Source organism: Heterodontus francisci, chromosome 2 (assembly GCF_036365525.1).
Source record: "Heterodontus francisci isolate sHetFra1 chromosome 2, sHetFra1.hap1, whole genome shotgun sequence".
Classification (NCBI taxonomy): domain Eukaryota; kingdom Metazoa; phylum Chordata; class Chondrichthyes; order Heterodontiformes; family Heterodontidae; genus Heterodontus; species Heterodontus francisci.
In genome coordinates this window covers 24,433,333-24,453,862 of record NC_090372.1, presented here as the reverse complement: position 1 = coordinate 24,453,862, position 20,530 = coordinate 24,433,333, and the positions used below count along the sequence as shown (strand labels likewise).

Below are 20,530 nucleotides of genomic sequence, written 5' to 3'. Positions count from 1 at the left end.
GCCATGGGGTAATTGGGGGAGGGCGTGTAAATACAAATCTACGTAGGCGGTGTCATTGTAAGTATGGACATAGGAATTTCTAATGGAAATATTGATGTGGACTCAAACAGAAGCCTTTTAATGTACTGTATAGAAGTTTGGATGAACTACCCACCGATATAAGATGTATGTTGATAGGGTGAGATGAAGAGCAGTGCGAGGAGGCATGTGTGGAGCATAGACCTGTTGGGCTGAATGGCCTGCATCTGTGCTGTTAACACTATGTAAAAAGTAGGGTAGCTTCACCATAGTGAGGGAGAAACTGAAGGCTGCCATGTGCTTCTGTAAAAGAAGGGCCAAATATTTGTAAAATCTTCCAGGAAGATGTGATATTAGATCTTGCTGTAGCAGATCGGAAGTAATTCTTGTCTCTGGAAAAAGTTTACTGGTTCAGTGAACACAATATTGCATGACTTCAATTGTTAGACTGTCTTTTCTTTGCAGTTTGGTAAAGATAGGCATCCACAATGTTTTATCTCCGTGTAGTTCATTATGATATTTAATTGACTGAGGTGAGATTACACAATTTGAGGATGATCCCACAGTACTAGAGGGTTGTGCTCCGATGGGCTGAACAGCTGACTTGTGTCCTTGACTTTTCTTGTAGTTTTCCACTCTTCTCCTAAGTGTTTATTTTAAATCTATCCTTGCGGCTAGACTCAATGCTGTGTGGTAATTGTGGAACTTTTTATCATTTCTCATTTTGTTTATTGGCAGGAGTGTCCGCTTAAGTTTTCCTTTCAAATTGAAGCCTCCCCAGGACGCATACCATCTGCGACTAAGCGGATGGACAAACTCCCATGGGGTGTGATGCTCTCTTTAGCTCAATGTTGTTTTTGATTTATTGTGCATTATAGGCCTCATGAGTATTCTGCCTTTTCCTATCTCCTTTTCTTAAACATTTTTTAATTTATTCATGGGATGCTGGCATCACTGGCAAGGCCATCATTTGTTCCCCATCCCTAATTTCTTTTTGAAAAGGTAGTGGCGAGCTGCTGCCTTGAATTGCTACCTCCATGTGTCAAAGGTGCTCCCACAGTGCTGTTCAATGGGGAGTTCCAGGATTTTGAATCGGTGATGAAGAAATGGCAATATAGTTCCAAGTCAGGATGGTATGTGACTTGGAGGGGAACATGGAGGTGATGGTGGTCCCATGCTGCCCTTGTCCTCCTAGGTGGTAGAGGTTGAGAGTTTGGTAGCTGCTAATGTTCCATATCTACTGGAGAAAAAGAAAAATTTGTATTGTGCTTTTCACAACTTCAGGACCTCCCAAAACTCTTTGGAACCAATGAGGTACTTTTTTGAACTGTAGTTATTGTAATGTAGGAAAGGTGGCAGCCAATTTTCACAACCACTCCCACAAATAAATATTGATCAGGAGAACTCCCCTGCTCTTTGAATAGCACTATGCCCTGGGATCGTGTCCACTAGAGAATGCACACGCAGCCTTGATTTAAGGCCTCACCTGAAAGTCGTAGTCATAAACAGCACAGATGGAGGCGATTCGGCCCATCAAGTCCATGCGGCTCTCTTCTAGAGAAATCCAATCAGTTCCGTTCCCCGGCTCTATCCCTGTAGCTGTAAGTTTATTTCCCTCAAGTGCCCATCTAATTTCCTTTTTGAAATCATTCATCATCTCTGCTTCCACCACTCTTTGGAGGCAATGAGTTCTAGGTCATTACCACTCGCTGCATAAAGAAAAAAGTTCTTCCTCACATCCTCCCTGCATCTCTTGCCCAAAACCATAAATCTCTGTCCGCTAATCCTTGTACCATTAACTAATGGGAACAGCTTTTCTTTGTCTACCCTATCCAAACCTGTCAGAATCTAGTTCACCTCTCTCAAATCTCCCCACAACCTTCTTTGCTTCAAGGAGAACAACCCTAGCTTCTCCAACCTAACCTTGTAGCTAAAATCTCTCATCCCTGGAACCATTCGGGTAAATCACCTCTGCATCCTCTCAAGGACCCTCACATCCTTCCTAAAGTGTGTGGTGACCAGATTTGGATGCAATACTCCAGTTGTGTCCTAACCAGAGCTTTATAAAAGCTCAGCATAACCTCCTTGCTTTTGTACTCAATACTTCTTTATCAGAACATAAGAACTCTGAGCAGGAGTAGGCAATTCAGCCCCTTGAGTTGGCTCCGCCATTCAATAGGATCATGGCTAATCTCATCTCTGCCTCAACTACATTTTCCTGCCCCCATTCTCCATAACCCTTCAACCCTTTACTAATTAAAAATCTGTCTATCTCCTCCTTAAATTTACTCAAAATCCACCGCACTCTGGGGTAGTGAATTCCACAGACTCGCAACCCTTTGAGAGAAGTAATTTCTCCTCATCGCTGTTTTAAATCTGCTACCCCTTATCCTAAAACTATGTTCTCTTATAGATTGTCCCACCAGAGGAAACATCCTCTCTACGTCTACTTTGTCAATCCCCTGAATCATCTTGTATACCTCAATTAGATCTCCTCTCATTCTTCTAAACTCGAGAGAGTAAAGGCCTAAACTGCTCAATCTCTCTTCATAAGACAAACCCCTCATCTCTGGAATCAATCTAGTGAACCACCTCTGAACTGCCTCCAATGCAACTACATTCCTCCTCAAGTAAGGGACCAAAACTGTATGCAATACTCCAGGTGCGGTCTCACTACAGTTGCAGCAACACTTCCCTACTTTTATACTCATCCTTTAGCAATAAATACAAAAATTCCATTTGCCTTCCTTATTACCTGCTGCACCTGCATACTAGTTTTCTGCAACTCATGCTTGAGGATACCCAGATCCCTCTGCACCAAAGCACTCTGAAGTTTCTCTCCATTTAGATAATTTGCCTTTCTGTTCTTCCAACCAAAATGGATAACCTCACACTTCTCCATGTTAAACTCCATCTGCCAAATTTTGGTCCATTCACCTAACCTATCCATATCCATTTGTAAATTTCTTATTTCTTTATTGCAACTTACTATCCCACCTATTTTAGTGTCATCTGCAAATTTGGCTATAGTAGCTTCTATCCCTGCATCCAAGTCATTAATATAGATTGTAAATAGTTGGGGTCTGAGGACCGAACCCTGTGGCACCCCACTAGTTACATCTTGCCAACGAGAAAAGGACCCATTTATCCCGACTCTCTGTTTTCTGTTGGTTAGCCAATCTTCTGTCCAAGCTAATAAATTTCCCTAACCCCATGTGATCTTACCTTGTGTATTAACCTTTAGTGCGGCACCTTATCAAATGCCTTCTGGAAGTCCAGATATACTACATTTACAGGATCCCCATTATCCACTTTACTTGTTACATCTTCGAAGAACTCTAGCAAATTAGTCAAACACTATTTACCCTTCATAAAACCATGCTGACTCTGATGGATTGCATTTTAGTTTTCTAAATGTCCTGTTATTACTTCCTTAATGATGGATTTTAACAATTTCCCAACAACAGATGTTAAACTAACTGGTCTATAGTTTCCTACTTTCTGCCTCCCTCCTTTTTTGAATAAGGGTGTTATATTAGCATTTTTCCAATCCACTGGAACCTTTCCCGCATCCAGGGAATTTTGGAATATTATAACCAATGGGTCCACTATCTCTGCTGCCACTTCCTTAAGACCCTAGGATGTAGGCCATCAGGCCCTGGGGACTTGTCTGCCTTCAATCCCAATAGTTTGCTCAGTACTTTTTCCCTAGTGATTGTTCTAAGTTCCTCCTTTCCTATAACCTCTGCATTACTTGTTACTATTGGGATGGTACTAGTGTCCTCCACTGTGAAAACTGAAACAAAATACTGATTTAGTTTCTCCACCATTTCTGTGTTCCCCCACCATTAACTCCTCAGTCTCATCCTCTGTGGGACCAACATTCACTTTAGCTACTCTCTTCCCTTTTATATACTGATGGAAGCTTTTGCTATCTGTTTTTATATTTTTCGCTAGTTTTCATTCATAATTTACCTTTTGTTCTTTATTACTTTTTTAGTAACCCTTTGTTGTTCTTTAAAAGTTTCCCAATCTTCCACCCTGCCACTAGCCTTTGCAATATGGTATGTCTTAGTTTTCGTCATTGTTACCCTTAACTTCCTTGCTTAGCCATGGATGTTTTTACCCCCCTTACAATCTTTCTTCCTCTCTGGAATATATTTTAGTTGGGAGGATTTGAATATCTCAAACATCTGCCACTGCTCATCAACTGTCCTACCTTTTAGTCTTCCTGCCCAGTGCACTAGGGCCAAATCTGTCCTCATGCCTATGTAATTACCTTTGTTTAACTCCAGAACGCTAGTGTGGGGCTCCAGTTTCTCGCCCTCAAACTGAATTTGAAATTCTAGCATGCTATGATCGCTCTTCCCTAGAGGATCATTAACTATGAGATCATTAATTAATCTCACCTCATTACACAATACCAAATCTAGAAGAGCCTGCTCCCTGGTTGGTTCCACAACACATTGCTCCAAAAAAACAATCTCTAATACATTCAATGAACTCTCCCTCGAGGCTCCCCTTGCTAATATGATTAATCCAGTCTATATGCATATTAAAATCACCCATGATCATTGCCATATCTTTCTTACAAGCCCCCAGTATTTCCTGGTTTATACTGTGCTGCACTGTGGAACTGCTGTTTGGGGACCTATAGATTACTCCTACCAGGGTCGTCTTTCCCTTGCTATTTCTTATTTCTACCCAGACTGATTCTACGTCTTGATCTCCAGTGCATGTATCATTTCTCACTACAGCACTGATCTCTTCCTTTACTAACAAAGCTACACCACCTCCTTTTCCTTTCCTGCCTATCCTTCCAAAATACTGAGTACCCTTGGATATTCAATTCCCAAACCTGGTTTCCCTGCAACCACATCTCAGTAATCGCCACTAAATCATACCCATTCATCTCTATTTGTGCTGTTAACTCATTAATTTTATTCTGAATGCTTCGTGCATTCAAATACAAAGCTTTTAAGTTTGTTCTATTATCAAATTTCCCCACTCTTGTACAATTCCTTGGTGCAATATGACGTTCACATGTTCTGTCCCTACCGTTTATATTCTGGTAACAATCCGCCTCATCACTAACCTGCACTCCTACCTTCTCCTTTAGTTTTGACTTCCTGTTTTTCCATGCAACTGAATCCTCCCTCCCCCACTATTTAGTTTAAAGCCCTATCTACAGCCCCAGTTATGCGATTCGCTAGGATTCTGGTCCCAGCATGATTCAGGTAGAGCCCATCACATCGGAACAGCTCCCTCCTTCCCCAGTACTGGTGCCAATGTCCCACGAATTCGGACCCATTCCTCCCACACCAATCTTTGAGCCACGCATTTACCTCTTTAATCTTCTTGACACTGACCGTTAGCTCATGGCTCAGGTGGTAATCCAGAGATTATTACCTTTTTTGGTTCTGCTTTTTAATTTAGCCCCTAGCTGCTCAAATTCCCTCCACAGAACCTCTATCCTCGTTCCACCTATATCGTTGGTACCTACGTGGACCACTACAACTGGATCTTTCCCCTCCCACTCCAAGTTGTTCTGCAGTCCAGAAGAGATATCCTGAACCCTGGCACCAGGTAGGCAACAAATTCTCGATCCTGGCCACAGAGAACAGTGTCTATGCCCCTAACTGTACTATCCCTGATTACAACTACATTTCTCTTTTCTCCCCTCACTTGAATGGCTCCCTGTACCACAGTGCTGTGGTCAGTTTGCTCATCCTCCCTACAGTCTCTGCTCTCATCCACACAGGGAGCAAGAATCTCAAACCTGTTGGACAAGGGCTGAGGCTCCTGTAACACTACCTCCTGGATCCCTCCTACCTGCCTCACTCCTAGTCACACCCTCCTGTCCCTGACCACTGGCCGAATTCAAGGTAGTTAATCTAAGGGGTGTGACTGTCTCCTGAAACAGTGTCCAGGTAACTTGCCCCCTTCCCTGATGTGTTGCAGTGTCCGAAGCTCAGACTCCAGCTCATCAACTCTGAGCCGGAGTTCCTCGAGCAGCCAACACTTGCTACAGATGTGGTCACTAGGAAACACAATGGGGTCAACCAGCTCCCACATCATGCAGGTACAACACATCGCCTGGCCCTGCATCTCTATTTTATTTAATTAGATTTTAATTTGTTTTTTAAATTTCCGACTGGTCTTTAGTTTTTAATCTGTAAAATATTTTTCCTAGTCACCTTTAATTTGAATTCAACTTGGAATAGGTAATTCAAATTAGCAGTTACTTACCAACCAAAGAACTTGCGGTTTTCCTGTGACGTTACTGTTGACTTTTTTTTTCAAAACTCCGGCGTACCTGGACTGCTCGCACACAGGTCCGACTGCTCTCTGCTCCCTGTGCCGGTCTCACTCAGTCTTACTCCTTCCTGCTGCCATGCTGTTTTAAACTGTGCCGGTCTCACTTAGTCTTAGAAACCTAAGATTGCATGTGCTTTACTAACTACTCTCTCCATATGTCTTACTAAATTTAAAAGATCTATGCAGATAAATCTCCAGGTCCCTCTGTCCCTGTACACTCTTTTTTAAGAGTGGTATCTTTTAGTCTATATTGCCTCTCCCTATCCCTTTTTGCCAAAATGCATCACCTCTCGTTTCTGTGTATTAAATTCCATCTGTCACTTGTTTGCCCATTCTGCTAGCCTATCTGTGTCTTGTTGCAGTTGATATCATTTTATAGGCTGCCACACCTCCAAGTTTGGTATCATGGGCAAATTTTGAAATTTTACACTCTATTCCATTATCCAAGTCATTTATGTATATCGGAAAAGCACACAACCTTGGGGAACACCACTTTTTACCATCCACCAGTCTGAAAAACAACCATTTACCATGACCATTACCATGTTAGAAATAGATGAGTTGCTTTATGTAGAGGTCTACCCATTGGGCAGAATTGCCTGTGATTTAAATGTCCCCTGAATTCTCTGATTGGTATACAATGCAGTGTCTTCTACCCACGATGCATGTGTCCATATTTCTAGTTAAACGTCTCTGCATACTGCAGCTGGATTTGGTTATATAAATTTGTAATTGGAGCCTGATCTGACTCTAGAGAAGTGAATCTTCTCCCTTATGTGTTCCCCACTCCCTTCACCCCCCCCAGTTGGCTGCAGTGCCTTCAGCTGTGTAGGCCCTAAGCTCTGGAATTCACTCCCTAAATCTCTCTGCCTGTCTACCACTCTCTCTTCCTTTAAAGACTCTCCTTAAAACTCACATCTTTGATCACATTTTTGGTCATCTGTCCTAACAACCTTTCTTTGGCACAGTGTCATTTTTTTGTCTGACTTGCACTCTTGTGAAGCACCTTGGGATCTTTTACTGATGTGCTAGAGAAATGCACGTCATTGGTGCAAAACTCCTTGGATCTTAGTAGTTTCCAACGAGGATTAAGAAGTACCCTGAGGTCCTTGGGACCTTCTGAAGATTTGCAAAAACCAATTGGCTGCAGTCTAAATATTTTAAGTTTAGCCTTGCTGAGGGAGAAGCTCAGCGCATACATTATACTGTGCACGAGTCGCCGCAACTGCAGGACGGTCTCCTACTTTAAAGAATTGATATTACTGTCAGGCTAAACTGGATACTGCCTGACTGGAACCTGTACGCTCTGTTCTGTTCTGAGACCAGTATCTGCAGTATAAGTGAAGTGTGAAAGCATTCCACTTTTGGTTATCTGTCCCTGAAATCTTGCTCTTCAACTTATGTTGTCATGAGCCTTTTACTATTGTTTAAAAGGAAAATGAGTGACTCTGACGCGGAGTCAGGTGCCATGTTGTTTACCAGTTTTAGCAGCATTATTCCCTTTGGCACATTGAGATAAATATGTAGATTGTGTGCAAATTTTCATGTAAAATTGTTTTTTTGCAATAAATATAAACAGTCTTTTATCTTGTTTTTGATGGGTAAAGTGACATTGGCCTAGAGTTTCCATTAGTTTGTGCTGGTTTTGCAAAAATATTTCATCTGAAATTGACCAAACCCGCATAAAAGATTGTAGAATTTCAAGCACAAGTTTGTCGAGTGTAAATTGAATTTTCACAATCTTTAACGCTAGTGCTTGAAGATGGCCCCACTCCCTCCATGCCCCTAATCGAAGTAATGAACACAGTGCGATTCCACCATTTGTGCCTGTTTGGGACCATTCAAAGAGCCTCTTCAAATTAAGTTTGTATTTTTAGGCACAGAGGAACTAATAGGCGCATTTAAAATGTTTTTAAATAGTAAAAAAAAAATGATTACAGTATGCACCAATGAAACTAGTAAGTAGTTTGTTTTTAAATATCCTTTTCGGTGATTTTAAAATTTGGTTACTTCCAGGGTCAAATTAGCAAAACAGGTTAAAATTAAATAAAAACAGAAAATACTGGAAACACTCAGGTAAGGCAGCATCTGTGGAAGGCGAAACAGAGTTAACATTTCAAGTCGCTGATGTTTCAACAGGTCGTTGACCTGAAACATTGGTGCCAGACTTGATAAGTGCTTACAGAATTTTCTGTTTTTTTTTATTTCCCATATTCACAGTATTTTTAACTTAAAATAAATGTTTGTGGCTATTTTGAAAAGATTAAACTGGTGACAGTAGGTGTAGATTCCATTTGAATTGCATTGAGTAAACTGGTCTATGCTGGTGTTTATGGTCCATATGAGACTCCTCCCACGCTCTCTGTACTTCATCAAACACTGTCAACATATTCTATTCCTTTCTTCCTCCTGTACTTACCTAGCTTCCCCTTAAATGCATCATACTTAGAAAATGAGTGTTGCCATTGATTAGGAAATAACAACAGCTTCCTGTTATATAGCGACTTTAATGTAAAACACCCCTAGGCGCTTCACAGGAATGTTATCAAAGAAAATTTGACACTGAGCCACATGAGATATTAATGGAGGTGACCAAAAACTTGGTCAAAGAGGTAGGTTTTTATGGAGCTTCTTAAAGGAGGAGAGAGGTTTAGGGAGGGAATTCCAGAGCTTGACAGCTGAAAGTACAGCCGTGAGTGGTGCAGCAATTAAAATCGGGGTTGCGCAAAAGGTCAGAATTGGAGGAGCACAGAGATATTGGAGGGTTTCAGGGCTGAGGAGGTTACAGAGATGGGAAAGGGCAAGGCCACTCTGGGATTTGAAAACAGCAATGAAATTTTAAAATTGAGGCGTTGTCGGACTGAGAGCCAATGCACATCAGAGAGAAACAAGTCTTGCCTCCAGCTGACCTTATGGACCTTTTGAACTAGAAATCCACTGAAACATGGAGTTAACAGAACCATTAAATCTTGGCTGAGCTCCAAGAATGCCTTTTGTTTGTGAGCTGTGGACTTGGTTTTCTTGATGAACATGAAAATAAATGTTTTTTGCAAACAAAGTGTACAATAGAGTTTTACAAGATCAATGTAGGTTGAAGAAAAGAAAACTTGCATTTATACAGCACCTTTTACAACTTTAGAATGTCCCAATGCACGTCACAGAAAATGAAGTACTTTCGAAGTGCAGTCACTGTTGTAATGTAGAAAATGCAGCAGCCATTTTATGTGCAACTATGTTCCATGAGCAGAGATAAATGACAGGTTAATCTGTCTTGGTGGTGGTAGGTTGGAGGATAGATGTTGGCTGAAACACTGGAGAGAACTCCCTCCTTTCCTTCCAGCAGTGCTGTGGGGAGAGGTGGTGGCATAGTGGTATTGTCACTGGACTAGCAATGTAGAGGCCCAGAGCTAGTGCTCTTAGGGCCATGGGTTTGAATCACACCACAGCAGATGCTGAAATTTGAATTCAATTAATAAATCTGAAATTAAAAAGCTAGTCTAAGGGTGACCATGAAACAAACCATTGTCGATTGTTATAAAATCCCATCTGGTGTACTCATGTCCTTTCGGGCCTTAGGACTTACTTACCTGGTCTAACCGACATGTGACTTCAGACCCACAGCAATGTGGTTGACTCTTAAATGCCCTTTCGAATGGCCTAGCAAGAACTCGTTCCAGAGCAATTGGGGATGGGCAATAAATGCTGGCCTAACCAGTGACACCCACATCCCATGAATGAATAAAAAAATTCACCTGAGAGGGGAGGCAACTCATTTGAAAGACTGCACTTCTGACACTTGTTTATTTAGTAAAGCACAAGGAGTGTCAGCCAGCATTATTGTATTTTTACAAGAAAACATTCCTGAATACTTGGGGAAAAAAATAAAGTTGCTCTTCAGTGATTACGGGAAGGGGAGAGATTGTATTGTGGTATCTAAATAATTTCAGTTATTTTAAGTAGGTGATTCGCTTTGTTTAAGATACTGCTAGCCCCGGAGAGGATACTTATGCACCTACTTCTATAATTATATGGTCTAGCCAAATAGCACAGATGAATTTAAAGGGAAGATAGATAATACATGAAGGAGAAAGGAATAGAATGATATGCTGACCAGGTTAGATGAAGTACCTTGGGAGGAAGCTTGTGTGGAGTATGAATACTGGCACAGACTGATCAGTTTCTGTGTTGTAATTTTTTGTGTAATTCTGTGTATATTCAGGAAATGAGTGTAAATAGTTTCTGGAAAATCTCTAGATTAACATTGGTAGGGAAGAAAAAGAAATGGCAAAAGGAGTGAGGGAGAGGATGAAGAGTGTGATAAACCTAATCATCTCTAAGTCATATATCATCCTAACTTGGACATATATTCTTCCTTCATTGGCACTGGGTCAGTATCCCAGAATTCCCTACTACTTATTATGGGTGCACCATCTTCACATGGACTGCAGTGATTCAAGGAAAAGCCCCACCACCACCACCTCACAGCGACTAGAGATGGGCAATGAATTCCGGCTTTGCCAGTGTCACCTACATTCTGAGGAGAAATTTGAAAAAAATAAAAATTGAGATGCAAGGTGGGGAAGGTAGGATGGTAGCAGAAACATTTATAGGTTGGGTGAAAGAAAGTCGGCCATCCCCAAAGAACGATTCTTGATGAACTGACTGGTCTCATCGCGAGAGCCAGACTAGGAGAAAGTGGAATCAGGAACCACTGCAGAGATCCTGAGGCATAGCTGCGACCCTCAAACACTTTGCTTCAGCAAGGTGCAGTGAATAGCCTAACGACCTGCCAAGTCATCTGACGCAGAGTGCGGAGAGAGAAAAGACCTGCAAACTGGAATCCTATCTACTCGTTCGTGCGGTTCAGACCTTTGACAGCCAGTTTGTTCAAAGAACCTCTGGGCTGGATACTCTTTTTAGCTAAAATGCAGATGCTGAAGTATGCCCTAATATTACAATACAAGTTATTCAGAATTTTATTGCACCATCAATGCAAAGAACACAAAATAATCCCAATAGGAACTTGGGAGAAACTTCTTTACCCAGAGAGTGGTAAGAATATGGAACACTGCACCACATGCAGAAATTGAGGCACATAGCATAGGTGCATTTAAGGAGCAGCTAGATCAGTACATGAGAAAGGAATAGATAAAGTAAGAATGGGAGGAGGCCCATGTGGCTCATAAACACCAGAAGACCAGTTAGGTTGCATGGCCTGTTGCTGTGTTGTAAAATTGCTTGCAGTTCTATTTAGATTTTCTTTAAAGTTTATTTTTGAATGCTCTGCCTTTCCCTTCCACATTTTTCCCCTCCTGTTAATTTTTTCTAACTTTTTATTTTTATTCTTTAAATATTTACTATGAGGCAACTGTCTTGATATTTGTTCATGGGATGTGAGCAAGGTCAGTGAGAAGGTGTTGGTGAGCCGCCTTTCTCCTTGACTGCTGCAGACCTTGTGAAGGTGCTCCCTTGATGATGTGAGTTGGGCAGAAGCTTAGAATTGATATTCTTCTGTTGCACCTGGCTACAGATCATCCAGAATTTCTATGCTGCTGACATCAAGTATCATCTGTAGGTCAGTGGGTAGCATACTTGCCTGTGAGCCACAAGATTGTGGGTTCAAATCCCACTCCAGAGACTTGAGTATATAATCTAGGCTGACACTCCAATGCTGTACTCTTGGAGGTGCAGTCTTTCAGCTGACCTGTTAAACTAAGGCCCTGTTTGTACTTCAGTTGGAGGGGAAAGATCCACATCAGTATTCTTAAAAAGAACAGGGGAATTCTACCCGCTGTCCTAGCCAATATTTGTCCCTCAACTAACATCAGTAAAATAGATTATCAGTACAAATGGAAGTTCCTTCTCTAGACTCTGGACTTTGATTCACTGAGAAAGTAATGATTTGATTCAGCAGCACTCAATTCCACTTTATTAATTTTTGACTTCCCATGGAGAAAAGAGTTTGAAACGTATTAGTGATTTAATGTTAGTTTTGTACCGTGGACTTACGGCTATTAGAAGTTAGATCCAGATTACCCAAAGTTGTTTCACTTAAGACTTTCTTATTCTTTGGTCCAGCCTGGATTCAAACGAAGGGCCTTAAGGTAAAAGTACAATGTGCTAACCTATAACATTAAACCAAATTTCTTTGACTGCAGTCATTTTATTTATCGCTTGCACTATTTTCAGAGTGTAGTTTCTTTGAGAATTATTTTTTGTCAGCTGAAATTGTACTTTCAAGATTTTTTTAATCTGTGCCTTTTTTAATGCGGCCACTGTTCAGTTTCATTTTGGCAACAAAATGTTGACTTCTCCTTTGTCCGGTGATCTCGCTTGCCCTGTTGAACAAGGAAAGGGAAGAAGGTTGCTGATATGTTGCAGAATGAGAAGTGACTAAAATTGTGGATCTTCAGCAGCCAAATGGAGTCATCTACGTGGCCGATTAGAAACAGACCCTTTTTTTTGAATGAGCTGTTTGAAATATTTTGAAATGTAAATGTGATGCCTATTTTTTTTTAATTGAATCTATTTTTTCAACTATATTTAGGGACGTGGAACTGCTAATTAAGGGTTTCAGTGAACTTCCATCAATGAATGAGTGGAACTCAAATTATACTTAGCACAATCAATGTTCTGCTATTCCCTTTCCCAAAAGGGAATTGGCAAAAGATGGTTACCATAGTGACAGTAAATTCAAAGATAATGCCTCTCCAGTGATTATATGGACATTGAGCAAAGGAAGTGCACCATGCAGGAAATGCGTGAACTGTAGAATTCGTTTACATGTTGATGCTGGCTAATGTACAGTACATGTGGGGTGTATGTATGTGTGTGTGTTTTATTTATTTATATATATTTTCACCAAAAAGAAAATTGGAAAATAAGGACGATTGGTGTTAATAGATTTGCATGGGGAGTTATTGGTTGAAACTTAACCAAATGTTCCACTTCATACAGTGAAGCCCTGTCGTGTTTAATGGGCTGTAGTAATGAGTTGAGAATATGTTTGAGTGCTGTAGCCACTATGAATTGTTGATAAATGCATTTCAAAAGATAATGGGAAACACGGAATTGTATTAAGAACTGCACATCTTCTAAGGCAGATTGTTGTGAGGATTGCTTGTAATACTATTTAACAATATGCCTCCTGTCAAATAAAAATTCATTTAAGAAAATAAAAAATGGCAATAATTAACAATGCACAGTAATAATACATGAACAATTTTCTATTGTCAGCAGGATTGATGCACAATTAAATAATCATCATGGTTAAACTCTTTATCTCAAACAGTGATTGGATTTATTTTATTTAAACTAGGAGATGGAATTCCCAAAGAAAGCAGTCCTTTCATCAACAGTACAGACATCGACAAAGGAATCCTGTATGAAGGGAAAAACTTGGCACTTTTCGAGGTAAATGGTACCCTTTTGTTGCATAATTTTTTAAGTTGAAACTGCAACTGGCATTTATATCGCACCTTTTTAATCTAGTAAAATGCCCCAAAATGGCATAATCAGACAAACAGGACATCAAACCACATAAGAACCACCAAAAGCTTAGACTAAGATATTGTTTTTATGGAGTGGGTTAGGACCAAGGCGGGAGGAATGCACCATTTGTTCTAGTTCCACTTCTTCTCCACGGGTCACAACATATATTAAAATTTTTTCTCACTTACCGATACGGTCAATCATAGACTCTATTTTTATCCCAGAATAAAACACACCAACAAGGTTAATTTAATAAACAACAAAATTATCAGTTTATTATCAAACCAGTTTTAACCAGAAATGAAGTAAAGCATAAACATACAGATCGAAATATTAAAGTTCCCTTTTTACCTGAGACCCTCTCCCCCCGCCCACTGGAGTGATGAAACTCAGTGATGATAGGGACCTGAAATGGAGGTGTGCAGAAATCTCAAAGGGTTGTTGGCCTACAGAAGGTTAGAGATTGGGATGGATGAGGTCATTAAGGGATTTGAGAACAAGGATGGGAGTTTTAAAAGTCGAGGCATTGCTTGATGGGGAGCCAGTGTAGGTAAGCGAGCCAGGGATGGGTGAACAGGTGCGGGCTAGGATATGGGCAGCAGAGTTTTGTGTTCTAGGACAGGAATAAATGCAAATGTTAGGTGAGAAAAAACAAATGATGGGAAATTGCAGGTTAATTAAGATCTCAGAATGATGAGATCATGTATTGAATGGGACCCTTTGTTGAAATGATGGAGTTTGTGATAGAATTTGAAGCTGCTGCACAAGCATTGCTGATTGGCTGCCTGTTAGGCGGATGCCCGATTATTTCTTTTTATTCCATAATGGGCAGCTAATCCAATGCCAATTTTATACCCAGGTGAAGAGTTTAAAAATGTAGCCCTTTGATTTAAAACTTTAAAAAAATTCATTCTCTGGGTGTATGTTGCTTAAAAGGCCAGCATTTATTGCCCTGAAAAGGTGGTGGTTGCCCTTCTTCTTAAACTGTGTGGCTGCTGGGCAGAGGCCAACTTAGAGTCCGCCACTTTAGTATAAGACTGGAGTCACATAGGCCAGATTGGGTGAGGATGGCAGCTTTTCTTCCCTAAACAACATTAGTGAACGAGTTGGGTCTTTAAGACCAGTTCATGGTGACTTTTACCAATACCTGCTTTTTATTTCCAGATTAAAAAAAAAAAAATTAATTCAAATTCTCAACCGCCATGATAGGGAATTTGAACTCATTCCAGCAATATAACTCACTAATCCACCATACCTGAATTATGATCAATAATTTAAGATTGAGGGGGCTTTCTCCTGTTCTGGTGCCCAGGTGAGTACAGATCTTTGGTTCACAACCTTGTGCTTGAGAACAGAATGGATTTTCATCGTCTGCTTGAGCATTACATGTAAGAACTTAATGTAGCTCTGCTACAGTGTTCCATAATATAGTGCAATTGCAGACTCCCCATCAATCATGGTACCCTCGGTCCTGCAGAAGAATGACAATCACTGCTATAGGTTCTAGATGGAATACCACCAAAAAAACATATGAATGTCCACTGCTAAAGATTTTCCTAGCAAAGCATGGCTGGATTATGAACTCCCTAGATAATTCATTTGTTGACTGCTGTTGCCAGTGTTGAGCTTAGCCCATATAAGAAAGTGCCACATGCATTACCTCATTGGTTTTGAATTATATGATCTTGGTCAGTCCATGTGGTAATTGGCCTCCAGTGACCCAAGGGGAGCACCCAACTAAGTAGGGTTTCTGCATGTGATCAATATCCACTCCTCCTGTTGGATGTTGGAAGGACAGGGGATACAGCTGTTTATAAAAGCAAAATACTGTGGATGCTGGAAATCTGAAATAAAAACAAGAAATGCTGGAAATAACTCAGCAGGTCTGGCAACTCTGCTTCTCTCTCCACAGATGTTAACGTTTCAGGTAAGTGACCCTTCTTCAGAACTGGATGCAGCTGTTTACTCTATTTCCCTCCCTTAGGATAGCCTGGCAATAGTCATATGTCTCTGATGTGGGCCCACTTAGTCTCTGCATCCCCTGTGGGAGTGTTTTGAAGGGCTTTTTCAAGTGTATTTAGAAATTTTTGTAACAGCTGTGGATAAGAAATTCTGCTCGTGTTGATGCAGCTTCTTTGGTTTGAGTCTAACCTTGCTGCACACCAGGGAGTGGTTGGTGTCGCAGTCCGCACTGTGGAAGCTGCGTGTCGTTTGAACACAGTTTAAGGAGACTCGCCTTGTGATGATGAGGTCCAGCTGGTGCCAACGACGTGATCTTGGGTGCCTCCAAGAAACCTGGTGACAGGGTTTAGTGTGAAAGAACGAGTTGGTGATGCAGAGGTTATGATAGGTACACAACTCCAGCAGTCTCTGTCCATTCTCATTCATCCTTCCAATGCCATAGCGCCCAAGGCAGGAGGGCCATGAGTCATGGTCGGCCCCAACCCTGGCATTAAAGTTCCCCAGCAGGAACAGATGTTCGTTATTGGGGATGCTACTAATGATATGGAGTTCCTTGTAGAACTGGTCTTTATCTTCAGGTGGAGAGCAGAGTGTTGGAGCATAGATGCTGAGTAGGTGTACTGGACCAGAGGCAGTGAGCAGTTGGATGGACAGTATGCGTTCCGAGCCATTTGAGGGAGGCTCTATCATGCTGAGCAAAGAGTTTCTGATGGCGAAGCCCACTCCATGCTGTCTTGGTTCTTCAGGATCCCTACCCTGCCAGAAGAAGGTGTAGTCTTGCTCTCTTAGAGATCCGCTCGCAGGGAGGCGTGTCTCCTGAAGTGCTGCAATGTCCACATTGAGTCTACTGAGCTCGTTGTTAATGATGGCGGTCTTCCGAGAATCGTTGATTTGTGTAAGGTCTTCCGACAGGCCAGGACACACAGTTCTGACGTTCCAGCTTGCAAAAGGAAGGGCTGGTACCTTCTTTCCTTTTTGCGTCGACCATTGACATGCTGTTCTCCCTTTGTCAGCTACAGGAGAAATGCCACGAACAACAGATGCCCCTCTATGTTGCTTTCACTGATCTCACCAAAGCCTTTGACCTCGTCAGCAGACGTGGTCTCTTCAGACTACTAGAAAAGATCGGATGTCCACCAAAGCTACTAAGTACCATCACCTCATTCATGACAATATGAAAGGCACAATTCAGCATAGCGGCGCCTCATCAGACCCCTTTCCTATCCTGAGTGGCGTGAAACAGGGCTGTGTTCTCGCACCTACACTGTTTGGGATTTTCTTCTCCCTGCTGCTCTCGCACGCGGTCAGGTCTTCAGAAGAAGGAATTTTCCTCCACACAAGATCAGGGGGCAGGTTGTTCAACCTTGCCCGTCTAAGAGCGAAGTCCAAAATACGGAAAGTCCTCATAGAACAACTCTTTGCTGACGATGCTGCTTTAACATCTCACACTGAAGAGTGTCTGCAGAGTCTCATCGACAGGTTTGCGGCTGCCTGCAACGAATTTGGCCTAACCATCAGCCTCAAGAAAACTAACATCATGGGACAGGACGTCAGAAATGCTCCATCCATCAATATCGGTGACCACGCTCTGGAAGTGGTTCAAGAGTTCACCTACCTAGGCTCAACCATCACCAGTAACCTGTCTCTCGATGCAGAAATCAATAAGTGCATGTGAAAGGCTTCCACTGCTATGTTCAGACTGGCCAAGAGAGTGTGGGAAAATGGCGCACTGACACGGAACACAAAAGTCCGAGTGTATCAAGCCTGTGTCCTCAGTACCTTGCTCTACGGCAGCGAGGCCTGGACAACGTATGTCAGCCAAGAGCGCCGTCTCAATTCATTCCATCTTCGCTGCCTCCGGAGAATCCTTGGCATCAGGTGGCAGGACCTCATCTCCAACACAGAAATCCTTGAGGCGGCCAACTGGCGGCGCAGTGGTTAGCACCGCAGCCTCACAGCTCCAGCGACCCGGGTTCAATTCTGGGTACTGCCTGTGTGGAGTTTACAAGTTCTCCCTGTGTCTGCGTGGGTTTCCTCCCACAAGCCAAAAGACTTGCAGGTTGGTAGGTAAATTGGCCATTATAAATTGCCCCTAGTATAGGTAGGTGATAGGGAATATAGGGACAGGTGGGGATGTCGTAGGAATATGGGATTAATGTAGGATTAGTATAAATGGGTGGTTGATCGGCACAGACTCAGTGGGCCGAAGGGCCTGTTTCAGTGCTGTATCTCTAAGCTAAACTAAACATCCCCAGCTTATACACACTACTGAGTCAGCGGCGCTTGAGATGGCTTGGCCATGTGAGCCACATGGAAGATGGCAGGATCCCCAAGGACACATTGTACAGCGAGCTCGCCACTGGTGTCAGACCCACCGGCCGTCCATGTCTCCGCTTTAAAGAAGTCTGCAAACGCGACATGAAGTCCTGTGACATTGATCACAAGTCGTGAGAGTCAGTTGCCAGCGTTCACCAGAGCTGGCGGGCAGCCATAAAGGCGGGGCTAAAGAGTGACGAGTCGAAGAGACTTAGCAGTTGGCAGGAAAAAAGACAGAAGCGCAAGGGGAGAGCCAACTGTGTAACAGCCCCGACAACCAATTTTTTCTGTAGCACCTGTGGAAGAGCCTGTCACTCTAGAATTGGCCTTTATAGCCACTCCGGGCGCTGCTCCACAAACCACTGACCACCTCCAGGCGCTTACCCATTGTCTCCCGAGACAAGGAGGCCAAAGAAGAAGAAGAAGTCATATGTGAAGAGCAGTCCCTGGAGCATGTTCTGAGTCAATAATGAGCGATGTTGAATGCTGTTTAAAGATAAAATAATTAAGTGACTGACTTTTCTCCTGAAATTCGTGATGATCTTTGAAAAGATTTAAAAGAAATTGTGAATTAACCTGGTCAATCTCCTATGGTATTTTACATGGGAGGGTCAAGTGTAGTCTTGAGGTGAAAGAGGATTAGAGGGAGGAGGATGTTTGGACTAAGGACTGAATCATGTCAGCAGGCCCATCTTTAAAGTCATATCTTTTGTCGTCTTGTTTGTTTCACATGTCTGCATTTTATTCGGGCAACTGTTGCTGCAAACTTGTCTCTCTGTAATTACACCCTCCAGCCAGTGGATAATGCCCATTTTGGGTCAGTGTCACAACATGTAATTAAATGTAAATTCAGAGGGAATATTATGACCTCGTTAACTTAGCAATAGGAAATGGCACATGCTATTTACCAGCTGTTTCTAAACAACCCAAAAACATTCCTTGACCTTGTGTGTTGTAAATGTTTCATGCATTCTATATTCATGTTATTTCTCTCTGCTTTTCCCTCACCTTTGCTGTCTGCTCACTCTGGCTAAGAGATTGCAGAGATCCCCCGAACCAACTTCTCCTTTCTTTCCAATCAGAGTGGAAGATGGGGGGGATTTCATTCAGGAGTACTGGACCATATTAGTTCTGTTCATTCTCTTTCCTGCATCCTCTTGTGTAGTACTGAATCTTGTCCTTTTAGGGAAGAAAAATCATGTGTTGTTTGTTGAGAAAATATAAGGTGATTATTCTGATCTTGCTCAACAGGAGGAAATGGACAGGAACCCAATGGTCTCCTCCCTGCTTAACAGACTGGCAAACTACACCAACCTCACTCAGGGTGTCCGAGAACATGAGGAGGCAGAAAACAATGAGGAGCTGAGAAAGAAAGAAATTAAGGTAAATGGGCCTATATGAGGAATATCACACAGCTAATACCTTGGTTTGTGATAACGGAGAACTACTGCTGCCTGGCAATGACTCAGTTTGAATAAATGGAAGAGTAAACTCTCCATGTGAAGATGATCCAGTTTGTCATTGTGCATTTTTAGGCACCAAGAAAAGGGCGGCGCAGTGGTTAGCACCGCAGCCTCACGGCTTCAACGACCTGGGTTTGGTTCTGGGTACTGCCTTTGCGGAATTTGCAAGTTCTCTTTGTGACCGCGTGGGTTTCCGCCGGGTGCTCCGGTTTCCTCCCACAGCCAAAGACTTGCAGGTTGATAGGTAAATTAGCCATTGTAAATTGCCCCTAGTGTAGGTAGTAGTAGGAGAATTGAGGGAAGGTGGGGATGTGGTAGGGAATATGGGATTAATGTAGGTTTAGTATAAATTGGTGGTTGATGGTTGGCACAGACTCAGTAGGCCTAAGGGCCTGTTTCAGTGCTGTATCTCTCTGACTAAAATGTTTATATTTTAAAATCTTGAAGCAATGGTGGGAAGCTGTATTTAATAACTAATTGGGAATGACTAATAAGGCTGCAATTTCCTATAGAGGACTCAAAGTGCACCACAGTCACAAAAGCAAAGCTTGAAGGGCTAGTGGATGTCATCTGAACCTTTTGGGATAAAATATACTTCTATCTGTATGGCGAACATTTTATTAAATAGAAATTGAAGCGTAGAGTTATATGTTTTGAGCAATGATGCTGGTATCACAGAATAAGGAGGTTTGTGCTGTGCTGAGGGCAGTCTGTTGTGTGTGTGTGTGTTGTCCCCTTAAAGAGACAGAGGGAGAATCAGGAGTTGTTACTGACCAGACACTGGTGTCTCCGAGTAGCCCAGGTAGAATCATAGCAACAGGAGCCGATCATGTAGCCCCTCAAGTCTGTCCTGCCATTCAATGAAATCATGACTGATCTGCGACCTAACTCACTTTGGCTGTCTTTGACCCATATCCCTTGATACCTTCGGCTACCAAAAATCTATCAGTCTCATTTTTTTA

General features: G+C 42.2%; 1 protein-coding gene across 9 annotated transcripts in view; it reads left to right on the top strand.

The window, feature by feature from the left end:
• LOC137383106 (solute carrier family 12 member 7-like) overlaps nucleotides 1-20,530 on the top strand; it is a 238,156-nt gene that overhangs the window by 144,312 nt on the left and 73,314 nt on the right. For all 9 annotated transcript variants that reach the window (XM_068055652.1, XM_068055650.1, XM_068055653.1 and 6 more), the window contains 2 exons: nucleotides 13,655-13,749; nucleotides 19,357-19,488. In XM_068055652.1, coding sequence (XP_067911753.1) covers nucleotides 13,655-13,749; nucleotides 19,357-19,488 — 227 coding nt within the window. The remainder of the gene's footprint in view (nucleotides 1-13,654; nucleotides 13,750-19,356; nucleotides 19,489-20,530) is intronic.